At 37.6% G+C, this 22,030-nt stretch overlaps 1 protein-coding gene across 1 annotated transcript in view; it reads left to right on the top strand.

The window, feature by feature from the left end:
- CALCR (calcitonin receptor) overlaps positions 1–22,030 on the top strand; it is a gene marked incomplete at its 3' end in the record, with an annotated part of 51,241 nt that overhangs the window by 11,218 nt on the left and 17,993 nt on the right. The window contains exons 4-6 of the mRNA XM_080818716.1: positions 2,474–2,586; positions 9,842–9,933; positions 17,693–17,819. Coding sequence (XP_080674842.1) covers positions 2,474–2,586; positions 9,842–9,933; positions 17,693–17,819 — 332 coding nt within the window. The remainder of the gene's footprint in view (positions 1–2,473; positions 2,587–9,841; positions 9,934–17,692; positions 17,820–22,030) is intronic.

Raw genomic sequence — 22,030 nt, 5'->3', positions numbered from 1 at the left:
CCTTCAGTATCCTTTTGGAAGTGGTTCCATGGAAGAGGAACATTCAGTCAGTGGAAGGGAAGGTCCTGACAAGAAGGATCTTCACTGAATTATCTGGTCTGAACTAGAAATAGCATTTTGAAGAGAGGAATCAGTGTTTGTTTCACATGTAAGAGACTAGGAAAAAACAACCCTGACTTTCAGATTTTTCCACAAGTTGCTTGGTCAGAGTTTCTACCACCTTTCATGGCCAACCAGTCCATCCATCTGTGTACCTTTGCTCACTGAGTAGGAATGACAAGAGGTTACAAAAGTGAGAATTTCAGTTAAGATAGAAAACAATCGTCAAATGGTAAAATCTAGGCAAGAAAGTTTCCGGAATCCAGATTAGAGCAGAGAAATTAATCTATCCCTGTGTCAGTGTTTAAGAAATGCTTTGGCGCTTCCAACCAGGGTGAGATCTGAAATTCTACCCCAGTAAGACAGAGATAATGAAAATGAGATTACAGGGGACTACTTTAAAGACCAATTCAAGCCAGCCACTTCTGAAAATTTTCATTGTGCAAAGAGGAAGGGCTGAGTGCCCTGCCCTTCTCAGCACTACTTTCCTGTAAACTCCAACTCAGGGCTGTTTGATGATCATCTTTCTGGCTTTTACTGACTCTTCCCAATAAATGATGCTTCATTCATCTGGACTTGACAACTACATTAGAGATAACTTGATTGGCATAAAGAGCTTTTCTGTAATAGAGGCTACAAGGCCATTCCAGAGCGGCAATGGGCTCTTGCCAAAGTGGCTATAATTATTGACTAAAAGGCAAGTTTTTGGTCAGCAAAACAGGGATTTCCAGGCATAGATCCATCTTATCAGCCTGGTTTTTAGAAAGAACCTCTCAAGTGGGGGGAAAATCCACTTCAAAAGAAAAAAAAAATCTTAAAAATATGTATATCCAACACACTCAAATTCGTTAGGATTTTACCATTGACCCAAGGCTTATTTTAATGATAAACAAAACAGTTCAATGAAATGAAAGAGATTTCATTTTAAGAAGAAGTGTTTGGTAAAAGACAGGTCGTGATAGAGTGAATAACAGCACTGAAATTCAAAAGAGGCTGGTAGCCTTGTAGGAATATGCTAGAATGTAAAAAGCACATTTAACAAGGATATGCTTAAGGCGCTGCCCTTAATGTCAAACACTCAATCAACGTTAATGGCAAAGAGCCAAGAAGGTCAATGTATAGTTTAGGACCATGATTCTTGGTGAGCATTTTTTAAATGCTGATGCCTGGTTACCTCTTCAGATAAGCAAATTGGAATCTCTGGGGATTGGGCCTGAGAATCTGTAAAAAGCTTCTTGATGTAGATCTGGAGTGAAATAAGCATGCTGTCCTCTTCATGGGGCAGTCCAAACAGAGTATTTCAGAGGGAAATACCAATATCGAGCACATGCCGAGCGGCTCTAGGCAGTGAAGGGACACCAAGCTGTGTATTGTGAGTAAATGGGGATGATCGGTTTGGAAAAGGAAGTTAGAGTAGACATATTCTTTCTTCAAACATTTAAAGATTTTCCAGGTGGAGGAGGACAAGTTCTTATAGCTGCAATGGGTAGAACCAGGAAATGCCTAGAGCCAGACTTTGGTGACATCAGAACAAAATAATATCTCCTACAGTCTTGTCCGTGATTAGAACAGACTTTTTCAGGAGGAACATCCCACCCTCCTCCATAGAATTTGCCTTTTGTAGCTAAATAGCTTTGTCAGAATTGATTTCCTTTTGATAAAATAGTAAGCTACTTTCCGACAATACGATAAAGATAAAATGCTTCATTACAAGCCACTTTTTAAAAATTGCAAATAGGCTTGGAATGGTCATCATTGACAAATACCATTAGCAAAATCATGGACCAGTTGTCAATATCAGTTTTTCTATGCTGATTAGTCCTAACCCTTTCTGAAATATTGTTGGGGTCCAATGGTGATTCTTTAAATAGTTTTTGTCTGATGACTATCTCAGCAAATACACAATTTAAAATTCTTCTATGTAACTTTCTAACAAATTTACATTAAGCATATAAATGAAGAAAAGTATGGTCTTGCCAGTCTCACATAGTTCCTATCTAAAATCAGAAATGTAGGGTTTGTTAAAAAATATGAGGTACAGTATAGGTAGCACTTCTGAATGCGATGGACCTGAGATTAGATCCCAGCTGACCCACTATCTGGTGACTTCAGACTCTATAACCTCTCTCACTCTGTTTCCTGTTTGTAAAGTGGAGATAGCAGCCTCTGCTTTACTTGGCTTTGCTGAAGATAAAACGAGACAACACATACTAAAACATCTTGTAAAATGCATGATTCATGGTAGTCTCCTTTGACCTATATTCACATTCAGGTTCTATAAAGTGATTAATGCTGTGGAATGGCTTGTAAGCCTTATTTTTCCTTCTTGGTATTTTGAGATCGCAATGTAATAACTGTTATGTTTCATTAACAGAAAAGGTTACAAAATACTGTGATGAGAATGGGGAGTGGTATAAGCATCCTGAGAACAATCGAACCTGGTCCAACTATACTATGTGTAACGCTTTCACTCCTGAGAAACTGAAGGTGGGTTTCATTTCCAGTTTGGGTATTGGGTGAGAATGTCATTATTTTTACATAGAAATGTATGCATCACTTTAAAATACCTGCTACCAAGAAGCCAACCGGTTCTCTAGAAGAAAATTAGATCATGGCCTGTGAGTTCTAGGGACTCTCTAAAGTAGCATTAGAGAAAATGACATTTTACTTCTTGGTTGGAACTTAGTGTCAAAGAGTTCCAAGAGAATCAAGCCATTTATAATGAGGGAAATATTGTCCATGGAAGAGATGATGGGATTCCTCACGATGCCAGATGGTAGGCAGCATTTCTAGGGACTCTCTAAGATCTAAGACCTTAGATCTTCTACCAGAAGAGTGCAAAAATCACAATTTTTTCCCCAAGTCACAAAGTGACAGTTGCCTCCAATTCCCTGCCCAAGGATGCCCATTATAGTTTTACTATCAGGCTTTGAAGGAACCCTTAGAATGAAACTTCTCAGCTACCTGTTGATACAGGTGTGGCAGTTTTGTCTATTCTGATTTGTTAGTATTTATGTCTTACCCCCTGTTAAATATTTGTAATATCATCTCAGCTCAGAAACATTTAAGCCAATGGGAAAAACCCAGATACGTACTCTCCAAATGCATGAGAAATCTGAAAAAAAAAAAAAAAAAAAAAAAAAAAAAACTCACCAAGCCCACAGTCAGCCTCCTCTCCCCAAGGTGCTGGGGGAAACCGTCGGGCAGTATTTAACTACACAGGCTACGTCCTGAGCAGCCCCCTGGTGCTACAGCGGAAACCTATTGTTTCCTTCAGAGCTAGGCCTGTATGCTAAGTAATTTTAAGTTGGAAGCTAAAAGCCCATCAGTGCTTCTGTTTGCTATAGAGCAGATTTAGGAGTATAGAAAATTTTTTTTTATCTAAAACAAAACAAGCAAGAACAAAAAGCAAACAAGATGAATATGTAGCTTAGAGAGCCGTCGACTAGAGACCAGAGGAACATCTGGTCACAAGCACGGGCCGGGGGCACCAAAGCCCGTCACCTCTTCACAAATTACTTGGTCACCCCCTGAGAATCAGATGCATGTCTGCATCCTAATGGAGAGTTATTTACTTAATAAAAACTGATAGAAATTACATGTCACCAAGTAAGGAATTCCTGAACGAATGCGGATTATGATTTTACAGAAAAAAATTGTAAACCTGTTAACTGAATTGTTACAAAGAGTGCAGATTCAAATCAATAATTCTTAGTGCTGCCATATTTGACCTCACTCTAGCCATGTCTGAGATAGAAACAAAGTATTTTAAGAGTAAATGTTCCCCTCTAAGCACCTAACATAATGATTGAAATTCTTTGTACAAATCTTCCAGTTATATACAGGAAAAAAAAAATGAAAAAACCAACTTAGAATTCATTAAAAAAAAAAAAGAAGAAGAAGAAGCAGCACTTCTCAGTCTTAAGAATGACACCAGGAATGGCAACTAAATTATGAGCTGTTGGTTTAATCTTATACATTTAGACAACTTTATTTCAGAAGAATAAATATTTTTTAAAGTATTCTGGAGGCAACTGAAAGAAAATGAATTAAGTCATATGAAGTTTTCTTAAAAATAAGATATACAGAGATAAAAATAAAATAGTGACAGAGGTTAGGGGCACGGCTATATATCCAAATTTAAAACAGTATTTTAAATGGCAAGGGGATTCTATATCGTGAACTATTTAAAAGAAAGAACTCTTAGAAAGTGCCACTCCTAGTTTTATCTAGTTGGGGAAGTTAGAAAAGTAGCCAGAAAATAAACTGGTGGGAGAAAAGACAGGAACTGAGTATTTGTTTTCTTGCAGAGATTCCTAAATACTTTCTAAGAAGGGGAGTGTATGCTATTTTGATGTCTTTATCAGCTCTGGCTATAAACCAACTATTCCAACTTTGTCATCATTTCTACGGGGATAAAAATGGTGCCATTAGGAGGGTAGTTATCAATGAAAGTGGCAAATAATATGTAAATGCCCCATCAAGTGGTACAACAGCCACCATTCAGGAGAAGTTGATTAGTTCATTTTGAAATTGTAAAGCCTAGAAAGGCAGTATTTGTTTCTGTCCAGCAACAATGCATATCAACAAACAAAAGACTCTGCATGCTTTGAGAGCTTTTTAGCAGAATCAGTGCTTCCATATCAGGCTCTTCACAAGGAAATTCATAAAAATCAAATGTTGAAGCATAATGATTTATGCCTAAAATGCCACATTTCTCCCAGGAATTAAAAAAACTGCATAGAAATGATCCAACTTAGCTACACTGCATTTGTATCATATGTTCTACTGAGCATGGTGTCACTTTTTGCTTTATGCTTTATGTGGTTTGAGTTTATAATATTAGGTGAATAGAAATTAAAAATTGTTCTGTCTTAGAAAGAAAGACTTCAAAGATAACACAATGTCAATAAAAACGTATCTCTCAATAATCACTCTCAATGTGAATGGCCTAAATGCACCCATAAAACGACATAGGGTTGCAGATTGGATAAAACAACAGGACCCATCCATATGTTGTCTACAAGAGACCCATTTTGAACCTAAAGATACACCCAGACTGAAAGTGAAGGGATGGAGAAGCATCTTTCACGCCAATGGGCCTCAAAAGAAGGCCGGGGTAGCGATTCTCATATCAGATAAATTAGATTTTAAACTAAAGACGGTAGTCAGGGATACAGAAGGACACTACATCATTCTTAAAGGGACTATCCACCAAGATGATCTAACAATTGTAAATATCTATGCCCCCAATATGGGAGCAGCCAATTACATAAGAAAACTATTAATCAAGATAAAGAGTCATATTGATATGAATACATTAATAGTAGGAGATCTTAACACGCCTCTCTCAGAAATAGACAGATCATCGAAGCAGAAAATCAATAAAGAAATAAGAGCATTGAATGATACATTGGACCAGATGGACCTCATAGATATATACAGAACATTCCACCCTAAAACAACAGAATACTCATTCTTCTCAAGTGCACATGGAACCTTCTCCAGAATAGACCACATACTGGGTCACAAATCAGGGCTCAACCGATACCAAAAGACTGAGATGATTCCCTGCATATTCTCAGATCACAATGCTTTGAAACTGGAGCTCAATCACAAGGAAAAGTTCAGAAGGAACTCAAATACCTGGAAGCTAAAGACCACCTTGCTTAAGAATGCTTGGATCAACCAGGAGATCAAAGAAGAACTTAAACAATTTATGGAAACCAATGAGAACGAAGACACTTCACTCCAAAACCTATGGGATACAGCAAAGGCGGTCCTAAGGGGGAAATTCATAGCCATCCAAGCCTCCCTCAAAAAAATTGAAAAATCCAGAATACACCAGCTGTCTCTACACCTTAAAGAACTGGAGAATCAACAACAAATCAAACCAACGCCACACGTAAGAAGGGAAATAATCAAGATTAGAGCAGAGATCAACGAGGTAGAAACCAGAGATACAGTAGAACGTATCAACGAAACTAGAAGCTGGTTTTTTGAAAGAATCAATAAGATCGATAAACCACTGGCCACACTAATCCAAAAGAAAAGAGAGAAAGCCCAAATTAATAAAATTAAGAATGAAAAGGGAGAGATCACAACTAACACCAAGGAAGTAGAAACAATCATCAGAAGCTATTATCAACAGTTATATGCCAATAAGCTAAGCAACCTAGATGAAATGGATGCATTCCTGGAAAACTATAAACTCCCAAAATTGAACCGGGAAGAAATTGACAACCTGAATAGACCGATATCTAGTAACGAGATTGAAGCAGTGATCAAAAACCTCCCAAAAAACAAGAGCCCAGGACCTGACGGATTCCCTGGGGAATTCTATCAAACTTTCAAAGAAGAAATAATACCTATTCTCCTGAAGCTGTTTCAAAAAATTGAAGCAGAAGGAAAACTTCCAGACTCTTTTTATGAAGCCAGCATTACCCTGATCCCCAAACCAGGCAAAGACCCTACCAAAAAGGAGAATTTCAGACCGATATCACTGATGAATATGGATGCTAAGATTCTCAACAAGATCCTAGCAAACAGGATCCAACAGCACATTAAAAAGATTATCCACCATGACCAGGTAGGATTCATCCCTGGGTTACAAGGATGGTTCAACATTCGCAAATCAATCAATGTGATAGAACAAATCAATAAGAGAAGAGAGAAGAACCACATGATCCTCTCCATTGATGCAGAAAAAGCTTTTGACAAAATCCAGCATCCGTTCCTGATTAAAACGCTTCAAAGTATAGGGATAGAGGGAACATTCCTGAACTTCATCAAATCTATCTATGAAAAACCCACAGCAAATATCATCCTCAATGGGAAAAAGCTTGCAGCCTTCCCATTGAGATCAGGAACACGACAAGGATGCCCACTCTCACCACTCTTGTTCAACATAGTATTAGAAGTCCTAGCAACAGCAATCAGACAACAAAGAGAAATAAAAGGTATCCAGATTGGCAAGGAAGAAGTCAAACTCTCTCTCTTCGCAGATGACATGATTCTTTATATGGAAAACCCGAAAGACTCCACCTCCAAACTACTAGAACTCATACAGCAATTCAGTAATGTAGCAGGATACAAAGTCAATGTCCAGAAATCAGTGGCTTTCTTATACACTAACAATGAAAATACAGAAAGGCAAATTAGAGAATCGATTCCATTTACTATAGCACCAAAAACCATAAGATACCTCGGAATAAACCTAACCAAGGAGGTTAAAGATCTGTACTCGAGGAACTACAGAACACTCCTAAAAGAAATTGAAGAAGACACAAAAAGATGGAAGACCATTCCATGCTCTTGGATGGGAAGAATAAACATCGTTAAAATGTCTATACTGCCCAGAGCAATCTATACTTTTAATGCCATTCCAATCAAAATTCCACCAGTATTTTTCAAAGAGCTGGAGCAAATAATACTAAAATTTGTATGGAATCAGAAGAGACCCCGAATTGCTAAGGAAATGTTGAAAAACAAAAATAAAACTGGTGGCATCACGTTACCTGATTTCAAGCTTTACTACAAAGCTGTGATCACCAAGACAGCATGGTACTGGCATAAAAACAGACACATGGACCAGTGGAACAGAGTAGAGAGCCCAGATATGGACCCTCAACTCTATGGTCAAATAATCTTTGACAAAACAGGAAAAAATATCCAGTGGAAAAAAGACAGTCTCTTCAATAAATGGTGCTGGGAAAACTGGACAGCTATATGTAGAAGAATGAAACTTGACCATTCTCTTACACCGTACACAAAGATAAACTCGAAATGGATAAAAGACCTCAACGTGAGACAGGAATCCATCAGAATCCTCGAGGAGAACATAGGGAGTAACCTCTTTGATATCAGCCACAGCAACTTCTTTCAAGATATGTCTCCAAAGGCGAAGGAAACAAAGGCAAAGATGAACTTCTGGGACTTCATCAAGATAAAAAGCTTCTGCACAGCAAAAGAAACAGTCATCAAAACAAAGAGGCAACCCACGGAATGGGAGAAGATATTTGCAAATGACAGTACAGATAAAAGGTTGATATCCAGGATCTATAAAGAACTCCTCAAACTCAACACACACAAAACAGATAATCATATTAAAAAATGGGCAGAAGATATGAACAGACACTTCTCCAAGGAAGACATACAAATGGCTACCAGACACATGAAAAAATGTTCATCATCACTAGCCATCAGGGAGATTCAAATCAAAACCACATTGAGATACCACCTTACACCAGTTAGAATGGCCAAAATTAGCAAGACAGGAAACAACGTGTGTTGGAGAGGATGTGGAGAAAGGGGAACCCTCTTACACTGTTGGTGGGAATGCAAACTGGTGCAGCCACTTTGGAGAACAGTGTGGAGATTCCTCAGGAAATTAAAAATAGATCTTCCCTATGACCCTGCAATTGCACTGCTGGGTATTTACCCCAAAGATACAGATGTAGTGAAAAGAAGGGCCATCTGTACCCCAATGTTTATAGCAGCAATGGCCACGGTCGCCAAACTGTGGAAAGAACCAAGATGCCCTTCAACGGACGAATGGATAAGGAAGATGTGGTCCATATACACTATGGAGTATTATGCCTCCATCAGAAAGGACGAATACCCAACTTTTGTAGCAACATGGACAGGACTGGAAGAGATTATGCTGAGTGAAATAAGTCAAACAGAGAAAGTCAAGTATCATATGGTTTCACTTATTGGTGGAGCATAACAAATAATATAGAGAACAAGGGTAGATGGAGAGGAGAAGGGAGTTGAGGGAAATTGGAAGGGGAGGTGAACCATGAGAGACTATGGACTCTGAAAAACAACCTGAGGGTTTTGAAGGGGCGGGGTGGGAGGGTGGGGGAACCAGGTGGTGGGTATTAGGGAGGGCACAGATTGCATGGAGCACTGGGTGTGGTGAAAAAACAATGAATACTGTTACGCTGAAAATAAATAAAAAATTAAAAAAAAAAATTGTTCTGTCTTCCTGACTTAACATCTGGACCTCTGTGATATAATACCAGTTTTCTTGTGGTTAGTGTTTGCATAGATCATCTTTTCCTGTCCTTTTATGTTCAGTATTTCTGTATCCCAGTAGTTAACGATGTTTCTTTTTTTTTTTTTTTAAGATTTTATTTATTTATTTGACAGACAGATCATAAGCAGGCAGAGAGGCAGGCAGAGAGAGAAGGGAGGAAGCAGGCTCCCCGCCGAGTAGAGAGCCTGACGCGGGGCTCGATCCCAGGACGCTGGGATCATGACCTGAGCCGAAGGCAGCGGCTTTAACCCACTGAGCCACCCAGGCGCCCCAACGATGTTTCTTATACACATAATTGTTTTAAAAATTACTTAGCTTTGACCAAACTATTTTAGAGATGAGGCCTACCGAGATCCAGAGGGGTGAAGTGACTGACTTATGAGAGTCACACAAAGACTTAATGATTAGTACTCTGAGTAAAGAACAGTGCTGATGAATCCAGTCTGATGTTCTTCCCACCACATCATGCATATTCTAATATAACTGATAATCTTGTAATATTTTAACCTGTTAACCCCAAATATTATGATTCAATATAATTTAATTCTCTGAAACATTTGTTCTAATTTTAGTGGATTTTTTTAAAGGATGAGAACAGTTGTTGATTTACACTGGTATTAAAGATAGAAACTATTTTCCCCTCCTCTGTTATCATTTATTTGCCTGTTCATTTTTATAACTGTTTTGTTGTTGTTGTTCCAGAATGCATACGTTCTGTACTACTTGGCTATCGTGGGCCATTCTTTGTCAATTTTCACCTTGGTGATTTCGCTGGGGATTTTCGTGTTTTTCAAGTAAGTACCCTTATAGCATCTGCTTTTTATTTTCTTCTTTCAGGTACTGAAATAAATGGTAAACTGTAAGAGTTAGGGTAAGGGTGGTCTTCTGCAACCCAGAAGAGAAATGCAACACTGGGAATCATGGAGCAGTAAGGAAAGTGGAATTACTTAAAACATGCTTTTTAACCCTATCTCTGATGAAAATAAAATGGATTCATATAATTTCCAAAGGTAATATGGCTTCTTCCCAAAACAAAATAGTCCTGTGAGCCCGTCAGTACATTGGGTTAACATGTGAAAGGCTCCACTCACCAGGGCTAAGGTTGCAGAAAGTACTCAGGACAGGCTCCTCTTCCTTCTTTCACCCTCTTCCTAAAATAGGGAGGCCATGGCCAGAAGCTCAAATGCACCATGTCTCATTGTGAGCTTGTCACAGGTGGATTTGGCCAGAAGAGAAGTGTAGCTAGTGAGCGCAGAATAGTGTTTAGCCATAGAAGGAAGGTAAGGCTCCCTTCTGGTCCTGACTCACTCAGCAGGGACCAAGCAGATTCTGGAAGAAGAGTTAAGTGTCAATATTTTGCCCTTGCAAGCCGAGCATCATCAACCAGTTATCTTCTAACACTCTGAGGAGTAAAATCCCAAGGAGGTTTCTATTTCAAGGCCATGTCTAGGCACTTGATTGTGGAATCTATGGCAAAATGATTAAGTTGATATAAGTATTGATTTTGTAATAAAGGAGAATTGGAAGCACTGAATCTGTTTTTTCAGGAATGACTTCATCATGCGTGTGAGATGGTAATGTGTGTTCAATTCAGTCCTAGACATGTCCTATATTTAGTGTGATTTCCGTAAATCAAAGGCAGGAGGCACTATATTACTCTTTCATGAGAACTCTGAATAATTTCTAAACTACTGGGCTGTCTCCTTCAACTAATATGTTCTTTAGCTGTGTGGTATTATACAAAGGGTCAAGAAAAGCTCCTTCATAGGCTCAGACTACAAATAATCCTCCACACTTTAAAGAGGTGCTAATATAACTAGATATATAATGTAAGTAAATATACAGTGATTCATACATAGTATAACAGAACCTTAATTTGATTTTTGTTAAAATATTATCATGCTACTACTAAAGAAAATTAAGCTGGTGGGGGGGAACACCTATAAGCACACCCTGAACACAACTACTATTATTATTTTTCCCTTGACCCTTTTTAATCTTTGCCTTCATCTTATACCATTGTCACATTAGGTCTATATCTTACATAGTCAAAGTTCTTACTCTGACCAAGCAGTGTAATTGAGTAGCAATTTTTTGTTAACTGAATAATGATAATTAAGTAATAGTAAATAAATAATAATTTAAATAAACAGAGAATGAGCTCCTTCCATATGTGGTTTAACTGGAGAAAGATATAAACAAAGCAGCAAGACAGAAGGGATTAATTATTAGAATTAGACTAGAAGAGTATTTTCACTTATAATGATCAAAATATATCAGAGTAAACACATAGCATGATTAATCTTGGAATTTCTATTCATTTTTCAACTGCACTTGACCATGGTGAATAAATATATCATCATGGCTCCCATATAACTTTGATTAAAAAGTCTGTCACTAAAATTCTATCCTTTAAAATTTTTAATATAACCATAAAAAAATTGAAAGGAAAAAAATTGAAAGAAACAGCCCCCAAATCAGTAATGGTGCAACTAATACATGTATAAAGGAGTTTAAAGATAATAAAGTGTCAATGGGATATTTCTTAGTTCCTTATTTCTACAGTCACTTAAATAAGTGATGAGACATGAGAGCCAAATCAGCAAAGAAAATAAGAATGTTCCTTCAGCACTCATTTCTATATTAATATGTATTGCTATCTTCACTGAAGATGTGTGTTTAAAAGTACAGCACGTAAGTAAAGTATTTCTCAACCGGTCCAGTTAGACCCAGAACAGAATTAGTCTGATCAAACCCCTGAGAGAATCTGGGGGCAGATTGTCTAGAAAGCACCTAATTTTGTCCTACTGTCTCTCAATTCCAGAAGCCTACCAAACAGCAACTTAAATCTTAGGAGGAAAATCAAGTCTTATTGATTTATAATCTGAATACGGTAATGGGAAGACAGAAACTGAAATAGCTTGGTCTCCAGAGTGCACACAACCAGAGACAGATAGAATATGAAAAACACACATGCTGAGATACCAATATTAAGATCGAAAAGCAGTCACATCTGATTTTAATACTTGTTCTTAATTTTATCTTAAACCTACCCAAACTAAAAATATCAAGGGCATATGTTTTCTTCAAATTAAAGTATGAAAAAAAATATTAAAGTATATTTCTGAATGTTCAGATTTTTTTCTGTATATTTGCATTTCATAAATATTAAAAGCAAAAAATAAAAGGTAATTCTGATTTATCACTGGATTTTATCTTTTAATTAGCAACATTTCCCCAGAATTGTTTTCAAATGCTCAACATCAGCCTTAAGGTCTTTACTGCATATTACAATGGAAGCTTTTATGATTTATGCGCTTAAGTGGCATCATCTGTGTGAAACCTGAGCAAAAATATAATCATCACTCCCTTGCTTAATTCTCCATTCCCAGGCTTGAGTTATTCTGTAAAATCTAATCAATTTCATAAAACTTTCATGAAACCAAAATGAGAAGTTACACCCAGCTCCACTTTTGAGACCTAATGCCCCATTCATAATCATCCCATTGAAATCTCACTCTCAACTCATAAAATGTGCCTTATAGGGTCTATAAAAAGGAATAACCCTGCAGGTGTCCCCCTCAAACCAGCAGGCTAAGAAAGCCTGCAGAGGAATTTACAGTTACTAAATATACAGGAGGCTGTGGAAGTGCCATTACTTTGCTGCTAAAAATCTGGGAGATTACTCATATATATACTCATTTTCTTTGCAGGAAAAATAGTTAGGAGCAACAATATGGAGAGGGATTAAATAGAAACATCAAATTTATTCAGCAAGACTCCTCACTACTAGATGCCGTAGTAAATGTCAACAAGAGAGTTAAGATGAAGATCCCCTTAGGGAAGACCGTGTCGAGAAAGTCACATAAGTGGCCATTTATCTGTGTTTGTTCCCTGACCGTTTTAAGCAAGTTTGCAATAAAATTCACTTATCCCATCAGTTCCACTTGGAATTTATCAATTGACATTTCTGTGGAATCATCCTAAATCACTAAAACATCTCACTGTTTTCTCTCAAAAAATCACCACAATCGAACATTCATTAACATCCATTTTGACTGCTTGATACTCATGCCTTACTGATTGTGAATTTTGAATATTAATTACTCTTGCCTGAAAGTGGATAGAGATCTATGTTGGAAGTCAGGGATGTCTTTATTGCACTGCATTGTCTATTTTACATTACCTTGGCCGTATCAATACAAAAAGAGGGTTTCCACAGGGACCTCTAGAAGCAATACTGATTCCTCGCTACTCACTCAGTATGCACTGTTACTCTCTGTCACATCTACAAAGTGGATGGAGAGTTAATACTTTATCTTGTACTTGTAGAGTAGCCACTATTATACATCTCTGGTTGCCTTCCTAGTGCTCCAGAAACACCACTCAATCAATGGCACCAAAGACAGCCAGCCTCCTTTCTCCCAACCCACCCTTGACATGACAGGACACAAAAGATAACTGTTGCTCATGTCTTGGCAAACTGTTCCCTCATAGAATAATAGGAAATAATAGGAAAAGAGGCAAGAATAATGATTGAAAAGGAGTTCCTTAAGGATAAAGATTTTGTGTTAAATCAAAAAGTATAAAGTCTCTTGTCGGAGAGGAAAGATGTATAGGACACTGGGTTTCAAATTTTTCTAGGAGTTTTTTTTTTTAAGATTTTATTTATTTGACAGAGATCACAAGTAGGCAGACAGAGAGAGAGGGAAGCAGGTTCCCCGCTGAGCAGAGAGCCCGACTCAGGGCTTGATCCCAGGACCCTGAGATCATGACCTGAGCCGAAGGCAGCGGCTTAACCCACTGAGCCACCCAGGCACCCCTTTTCTAGGAGTTTTAATGCAATCCATTCCACATTCCCTCCCTTCCCCTCACTTGTCTTGTCCATTGTGAACAAGATAGGATAACCAGGTAAAGGAAAACTTTTGAGTTACACCGAAAGCTACAACTGCTTGTACCAATCACAGCAGGTATTGCAATGCATATTTTCACATGTACCAGTAAACTCAAAACAGCTTTTATTTGGTTTATGACTTGCTTCTTTCCTTATTTACTTTGCATATGACTATCATTACAGTCTTACAAAGAACTGAACACTGCTATTCCTTATCCTGTGATATCAAAGTGGTTTACACAATCTGCAAAACTCAAGGCAAATATTAAATGCCTTCTCATACAACTATAAGCTCCCCCAAATCACACACATGCATATCTAATGTCCCAATTACTTGAAACATTTTTCACTGTGGAAGATTTACACCGAGTAAACTAAAACCATGAAAATAACATTTAGTTTGAGCCTTAAAATATGGCATCTTGAGAGTCATACCTAAGTAAATCATTATCACTTCCTTACATCTGAATGACACTTTGGTTGGGCCAAGACAGAAGTAGATGTTGTCTTATCATCCTGCTGTTAGAGAATCTATAGTACTTGGGGTTCCCTGCCATTCAAAAAGTGAGGAATGTTTGGTCTATCTAAATAAATACCTATTTTCATCAAGAGGCATGAAGTATAGGGGCCCCTGGGTGGCTCAGTGGGTTAAGCCTCTGCCTCTGGCTCAGGTCATGATCTCAGGGTTCTGGGATCGAGCCCCGAGTCGGGCTCTCTGCTCAGCAGGGAGCCTGCTTCCCCCAACCTCTCTCTCTCTGCCTGCCTCTCTGCCTACTTGTGATCTCTCTGTCAAATAAATAAATAAAATCTTTTTTTAAAAAAAAGAGGCATGAAGAATAGCTAACATCAGGTTTGTGCTGTTTTCTACTTAAGACATTTCAGATCTGACAGATCATGTTCATTCAAGCAACAAAATATTCACATTGAAAACAATTGAACACCTAATTCCTTACGTTAAGTTCAGTTAACCTCTTTACCATCCTGTGCCTCTCCTTCAGAACAGTTATCCTAATAAGAGTAAATAAATAATTATGTAGCATATAAGGTCCCCGTAGATGGAAGCTGTCTGTTTTGTTCGCCTGTATATCCCTGGTATCTACCAGAAGGTCTGAATCATACAGTAGTGTGTGTTGGATTATCAAATGGGTACAGAGTAATATGTGTTGGATTACTGAATGAATTTTAATAAGCTTAAAGTACCTCTAACTTGCTTCAAAAAGCTGAGTGTAAATGTCATCAAGTAAGTGTAATAAAATTTTTTAAACTCAATAAGCAGAAATTATATTGAAACTTCAAGACACAGAAATTCATATTCTATACTAGTCATATTCTTCCTTTGGAACCTAACAGTTTATCCAGCTTTAAACCAGATCATTTTCTCATTATGTACATAATACTGCACTAGGTATAGGTTTTTGCTACTGTTGAACAACAGCATAATGTCCAATATTAGTTAGTTAATACCTAGCAAGAACTTGGCAAGTGTTCAGTATGATACAAAGTATAAGATATGAGACAATCTAGCATTTAATGGAATTCTTTGATGTACTAGAAAGCTGTTTACTGGTCACAGCGTGAAGAAGAAAACTGCTCTTATGTAAAGATTTTTAATTTAAAAACATGAGTATCAAACCCTGTAGAGTATCAGACCCTCTTCTAGGTGGACAGAATGAATTCCTTTAGCACCCCCACTCTGGTGAGAGAAGCAGAGAAAATAAGAGGCAAATAAACAGATGATATGTCAGGAGGTGGTGTTAAGAACAAAAAATAATAAAGCAGGGACAAAAGGGTGAGGGAGTAATAAGCTAGAAGTGGAGGAAGTATATTTTTGATTTACACAGAAGACGGAGTATTAACCAGTCCTTTAAACTGATGTCGTACATTGGCAGATTATTGAACTCTACTTGGTCAGAAGAAAACAGGCATGAGAATAGCGATGCTGTTTGATGCATTCATCCATACTCTTTAGTTCTGGATCATGTCAACTGTTGTTGATTTAAGCCAGGCCGAATCCAGTAATGAGACGACAGATACTTGCCCCCCAGTGAGAAGAATTATAAAATGCTATTATGACTCTATGGAAAATGGCAGGTCACAGGTTTAATGTAGCAGTCTCAATAATGAAGAGTTTATGCAGGATAAATGGGTATGATGTTTCGCATAAATAATTTTTTCTTTTTAAAGCCTTAAGTTTGCAACCTACTTTTATAATACTATTATAAAACCAATTAGATTTGGTTTATTTAACAGAGCTTTCTGCTGCCAAATAAAGTAGTACATGGATGTGTGTGTGTGTGTGTGTGTGTGTGTGTGTGAGTTCTCTAAACCCTTCCTGGATATTAAGTTCTGCATTCTATCCCTGCTCAACAAGTTCCAAATTTTAAAATATTCTGTATTTACTATTTACTAATGGCTATGCTTCCTGAAAGTTGGAAGATGTAGCTACAATAATCAAAATATGCCCTAACAGATGACCTCATTACTTAAATATACTTTTTACTACAGATAATTACATTTTCTTTCGATTTGAAATTTAGGAAAGCATTGTAAATAAACCCAGACCATTCTCGTATTACATCTTTCCCCAGAATTCCCTTCTCAAAATTCCTAGAATCCTAACTTCCTTCCATGAAAATTTTTTTAGAAATAGTTACTGTGATCAATCAATGGTATCATTAACTGAATGTTTTAAATTTTCATATTATGCTAAACATTTTTTGACTGGATCAATTATGGTAAATGCAAGATTTTTGCTCATCAAGGATAATCATTCCAATTTTGTTATAGCCATCCTACAGGGTTCTCTCCATTTGCATCAAAAAATGAAATAGGATATTCAAACTAATGTTTATTTATGTGCTCATTCACACAAATACATATGTACAAGCTTATGAAGTGGAGGAGAGAGGAATGAAAAATCCAACAAATTGTTTAATACCCAAAAGGTGGGAAATGGCTATGCCAACAATCGGCAGAACTTGGATGGGTTTCCTCAGATGGAAACCACAATATGCCTCCTAATGAGATCAAATTTGAGCCTATTTAGAGTTTTCTGACTGTGTCTGAGCTCCACCATCAGGAGGATGTGGAAAGGGAGAACCACAGAGTTGATTCTAGTTGGAATATGAGAAATAAGAAAATGACAGAAGAAATGGCAAAAGAGAAGAATGATGGAGACTTAATAAAGTCTGGGATCGGTCAAGGACACGAATTCAGTACTTTGTCAAGGACAGCCTTGGTTCTGACTTCATGTTCTGTTATCCCATTTGCACACGATTTCTGCCTGGTTACATCAATGAATATTCGACTTTTCATCAGAAGCACCCTCCAAACCCTAATGGTTTCTCTTGTAAGAGTCCTTCTCTTAATTAATTTCATGACATTTTTTATAATTAAAAGTGATTTTATCACTCACTCTTTCAGTTATTGTATGAAGTCATGCTGAGGGCTGAAAACTAGGAGCTTCCGTGACTGGAAACTGTTTTTAAAAATCAGGCAGAAAAGTGGTGATGAGTCTTTAAGGTGGGACCAGCCTCACTTATTTCTATAGATCTCTCACCTATTGCTAAAGGAAATATTACAATATTACCAAAAATTTTTTTTCCAAGTACTTCAACATTTTGGCACTAGTTAATGCTTTCTGTTACATTTTCTTCCAGGAGCCTTGGCTGCCAAAGGGTGACTCTGCACAAGAACATGTTTCTGACTTATATTCTGAATTCCATGATTATCATCATCCACCTGGTTGAAGTCGTACCCAATGGAGAGCTTGTGAGAAGGGATCCTGTAAGTGTTGCATGATTTGTTCATGATTTATTCTTAAGGACTTAGTCTCTGTAAATAGCGAATACGGTGCTATTTGTCTGACTTAGAGAGCTATTTACATGTGTGATCATACTTACTTTTACAGTTGAGTTTTGCAAAAAGCATGGTGTATCATTTCTATCCAGTTATTGGAACTAATTGCTATATGCAGTAGTAAAGAGTTGGGAATAATTCAGTCATAACCAAATAAGAATTATACAACAAATCAAGACTTTTCACTACTAATAAAAAATGTATTCACATCTATGGAAAGTTTACTGAGCACATCTTATGGATATAGGTAATAAGAGGTCTACTAAGGCAATGCCTCAGTGTGTCACTAATGGGTTACAGGTAAGCCTATATAGGAATCCCCTTCGTGTCCTGGCACTGGGCTGGGCTTGTGCCAGCCAACTGAGCAATAAGTAGCTATGCATCTACCTGGTAAGCCATATAAATACTGTCATATTTTATGTCTGTGTGACTTGAAAAAGTTTTAAATACCCTGAGCTTAGTCACTCTCTTCTCCCAATCTCTGCTGTTGATCCCCATTGACTGAGCTCAGTCATAAACCAGAGGACAAGGAAGCCCTGGTGGAGATGTACAGATGGGTTTCTCTGGGCCCAGGGTGGTGGGAGCAGGGTGGAGAGTGCATCTGAAAGCACAAACAGAAGCTATCTAGCACCCAGTGATTGACCAAGGGATATTTTCATTTTTGTTTCTCTGCTTAACTGTGTTATGCAAGCATCTGTAGATAGCCTCATCTTTCAAAACTGGCATTTGACAGCTCCGCCAACCCAAAGACAAAAATGCGTGAAATCTGCCCAGAGCATGCATCCTGCGTGACAGTGGCATGGCATGGGAAAGCAGCTTAATTTGGCTTCTAATAAATCCACACTGCTAATCATTTTTGCAGTGTGAATGTGTTCAGAAGGATATTATGGTCCATCTTTTAAAACCATGACATCTGTATTCTGAGTCGGTCTTAGCTTACCTGCAGAATGTGATCCAATGGGTTTATCTTCATGAGTTTTCTTTTTTAATGTCAACTGATTTCAATAAAAATAATTTCACTTCATCTAGTCTTCCCTAGACCCCAGCAAAGGATGGATATTATTCCCATTATTAACTGAGTACACTGAGGCTCAGTGAAGGGACGGGTCCTCTGTCCTGTGGTTATTTAGAGATGGGACTCAAACCCGGACATGTCTCACTCAGAAGCCCATCTTTTCTTCTATATACCACATTGTGCTCTTGATTTATTTTCCTTAGGAAGATGTGTTCTTAAAGAAATGGCCTCAATCAAAAAAAAAAAAAAAAAAAAAAAGAAATCTTGCCATTTGTAACAAAGTGGTTGGAACTAGAGAGTATTAAGCTAAGTGAAATAAGTCAATCAGATAAAGACAATTACCATATGATCTCACTCATATGTGGAATTTAAGAAACAAAACAGGATCATAGAGGAAGAGAGGAAAAAATAAAACAAGACAAAATCAGAGAAGGAGACAAACCATAAGAGACTCTTAATCATAGGAAACAAACTGAAGGTTGCTGGAAGGGAGGGGGTGGGGGGATGGGGTAATTGGGTGATGGATATTAAGGAGGGCATGTGATGTGATGAGCACTGGGTATTATATAAGACTGTTGAATCACTGACCTCTACCCCTGAAGTCAATAATACATTATATGTTAATTGTATTTAAATTTTTTAAAAAGTTAAAAAAGAAAGAAAGAAAGAAAGAAAGAAAGGAAGACGAAAGAAAGAAAGAAAGAAAGAAAGAAAGAAAGAAAGAAAGAAAGAAAGAAAGAAATGGGCTGAGCCATTCCAAAGTGGTAATTGTCCATAATTGAATACATATATTTAATTAGGGAAGCTAACTCCTATTAAGACGTAGAAGCAATTAACTAAGCATTTCTCAGCAAAAAAGATTCAAATTTTTGGTTTCCCATACTCCATTAAGTGTGGAAATCCTGAAAAAGTTACTATCTTGTGTGGAGGAGGCCAGGAAATGGCACTGAGTCACTAAAGAATCAATGCAGTGCTCAGTGGTCACATTATGAAGTATTGTAAATTCTTGAGAAGGCTCTCTCCCATCACTTTTGTGGGGGTCTCCTACCCACGTATCATTCCATAGCCCACTCTCTAGAGGCTCGTAGGGTGAAGGGGCTTTTCATCTTTTGTAAGACCATACTAAACCTACTATCTTCCCTAAATAGGCTAAATTCAGGATTCTTCGGGATTCACTATTGAATTACAGAAGCCATTTAACCTTATCCATCAACAAGAAAAATAAAAACTGCCCTGCTTACTTCCAAGAACTTGTCTTGGAGTCCCAAAAGAAGCATAAAGCTTTTAAAAATTCCCAAGGGCATAATATTGCAAGTGATTGCTCACAAGTAATTGCTAACTCTTGCCCTTAACTAACGCCCTTGGTCTCTGCACTTGGCTTCCCTAACTCATCTATTAGTTTACTCATTGCTCTTAACAGTCTCATGAGTTATCACTGGATGTTTTCACTTTCATAGGATACTTCAGGGGCAGACATGCCTATATACTTGGCCAGTCACCATGCACACACTGCCTGCTAGCCACCACCAGGTCAACCTGACTGTGCCTTGCAGCTTCTCTATTACTTGGAAACCTATAATAAAGCCTGTAAGCAGATGTCTAGGGACCCAGTTCAACTACAAGGCAGCTGATCTCCTGGGAGAAGAGAAGTGTGAGCATAGAGGAGACAGAGAAATTAAGAGTAAGCTTTCTTATAGAGGAGTGAGGTTGGCTCTGTCGCACACATTAGGGACTCTCAAAGTGACCTAAGTTTGAAAAACAGGAAAGAAGCTTATCTTTATGGCATGACTAATACCTGGTTCTGCCAATCAATATTTTGTTAACCTAACAGAATTGTTACTTTAGCTATCCAAGAACAAACTTCCTAGGAAAAAAAAATGGTCAAATCTTGAAAGGTAGAATTTAATCCAATCAATCAAGTGTTTATTGAGTGCCCCAAACTCAAATTTTAGTCTTTAAGCTAAACCGAATTTCATAGCGTTTGGGGAACATCGCTATTTACGATAATCCCTAGAAATGGACCATGCCTCATGTGGAAACAGTTTCCTATGTCTCACAACCATACATGAGGGGTTCAGCCCTTTGTTTACCTATTTCCAAGTGTTTGTAATGTTTTGTTTTGTTTTTTTAATGGAAAACAAAGGAACAAAAGGTCTGTGTGCCTGAAAGAGAAGCCTCGTCTCCTCTGAGGGCAGATAAAATGAAAATAAGCCACCAATAATAAGCCACTGACATTGGGAAACAGGGAATGGTCATAATGTGTGAACACCCTGTGCCCCCTTTCACATTTCCAAAAGTCTTTTTATTCCATAAGACAAAATTTGGAAATTTGCCCTGTTTACCAAATACATACAAATAGTGTTGGCTAAAAAGAAATGGCTACAATGACAAAAATTAATTCATGTTTGTAAGTTGTGAAGCATAATGCACTTGGCCCCCCAAAATGATGTCATTTGTGTTTAGTATGTTTTCTATTTGCAACAGTCATTGTTTTCCAGTGGGATCTTGCTAAATCTTTTCTCATATGCAAACAACACAGGGCTGCTCTGTCTAAGCAAACAAAGTTCAACAAAGGGCAAGAAAGAACCCTCGAGTAGGATATGTCTTATATGATACTCAACCTTGAACTGTTTATTTCCAAGAGAGACAAAGGTCTTAAAATCTGTGTTATAGCTCCCCTTGAAAATAGATATTCTGTGATAAATGGGTTCATAGAGGCCCAATTTATTAAGTATTGCTTCCCATCCAGGAGACTCTGAAAGTGAACTGCAGTTGAACCTATAAATTCAGGCATCAAGAAAGGAGAAATTTCCCTGTTGTAATATAATTAAATTTATAGGGGATAAAGAAGAAGTAGGAAAAGTTAAAGTGAGAAAGGCCCATCTTTCCTAAGGGTAAAGTTCTCCATCTCTAAAGAGACAGACAAAATAACGTCTCAACACTGCGAAAGAGGTCATCAATATATTACTAAGTCACATGCAAAATTGTATATTTAAAATGTACTTTAAATAAATTATTTAAAATATATTTTTCTTGAAAAGTGACATTCCAGGAAACTTAGATTAAGGTTCTCCATAGCCAAGAAGAGTGGAGATAACAAAGGAAAACCCAAGAAAAGGCTCCC

Source organism: Martes martes (genome assembly GCF_963455335.1).
Source record: "Martes martes genome assembly, chromosome: 11".
Taxonomy (NCBI): Eukaryota; Metazoa; Chordata; class Mammalia; order Carnivora; family Mustelidae; genus Martes; species Martes martes.
Note: the sequence above shows the minus strand (reverse complement) of the source record. Positions and strands in the feature narration are given on the sequence as shown.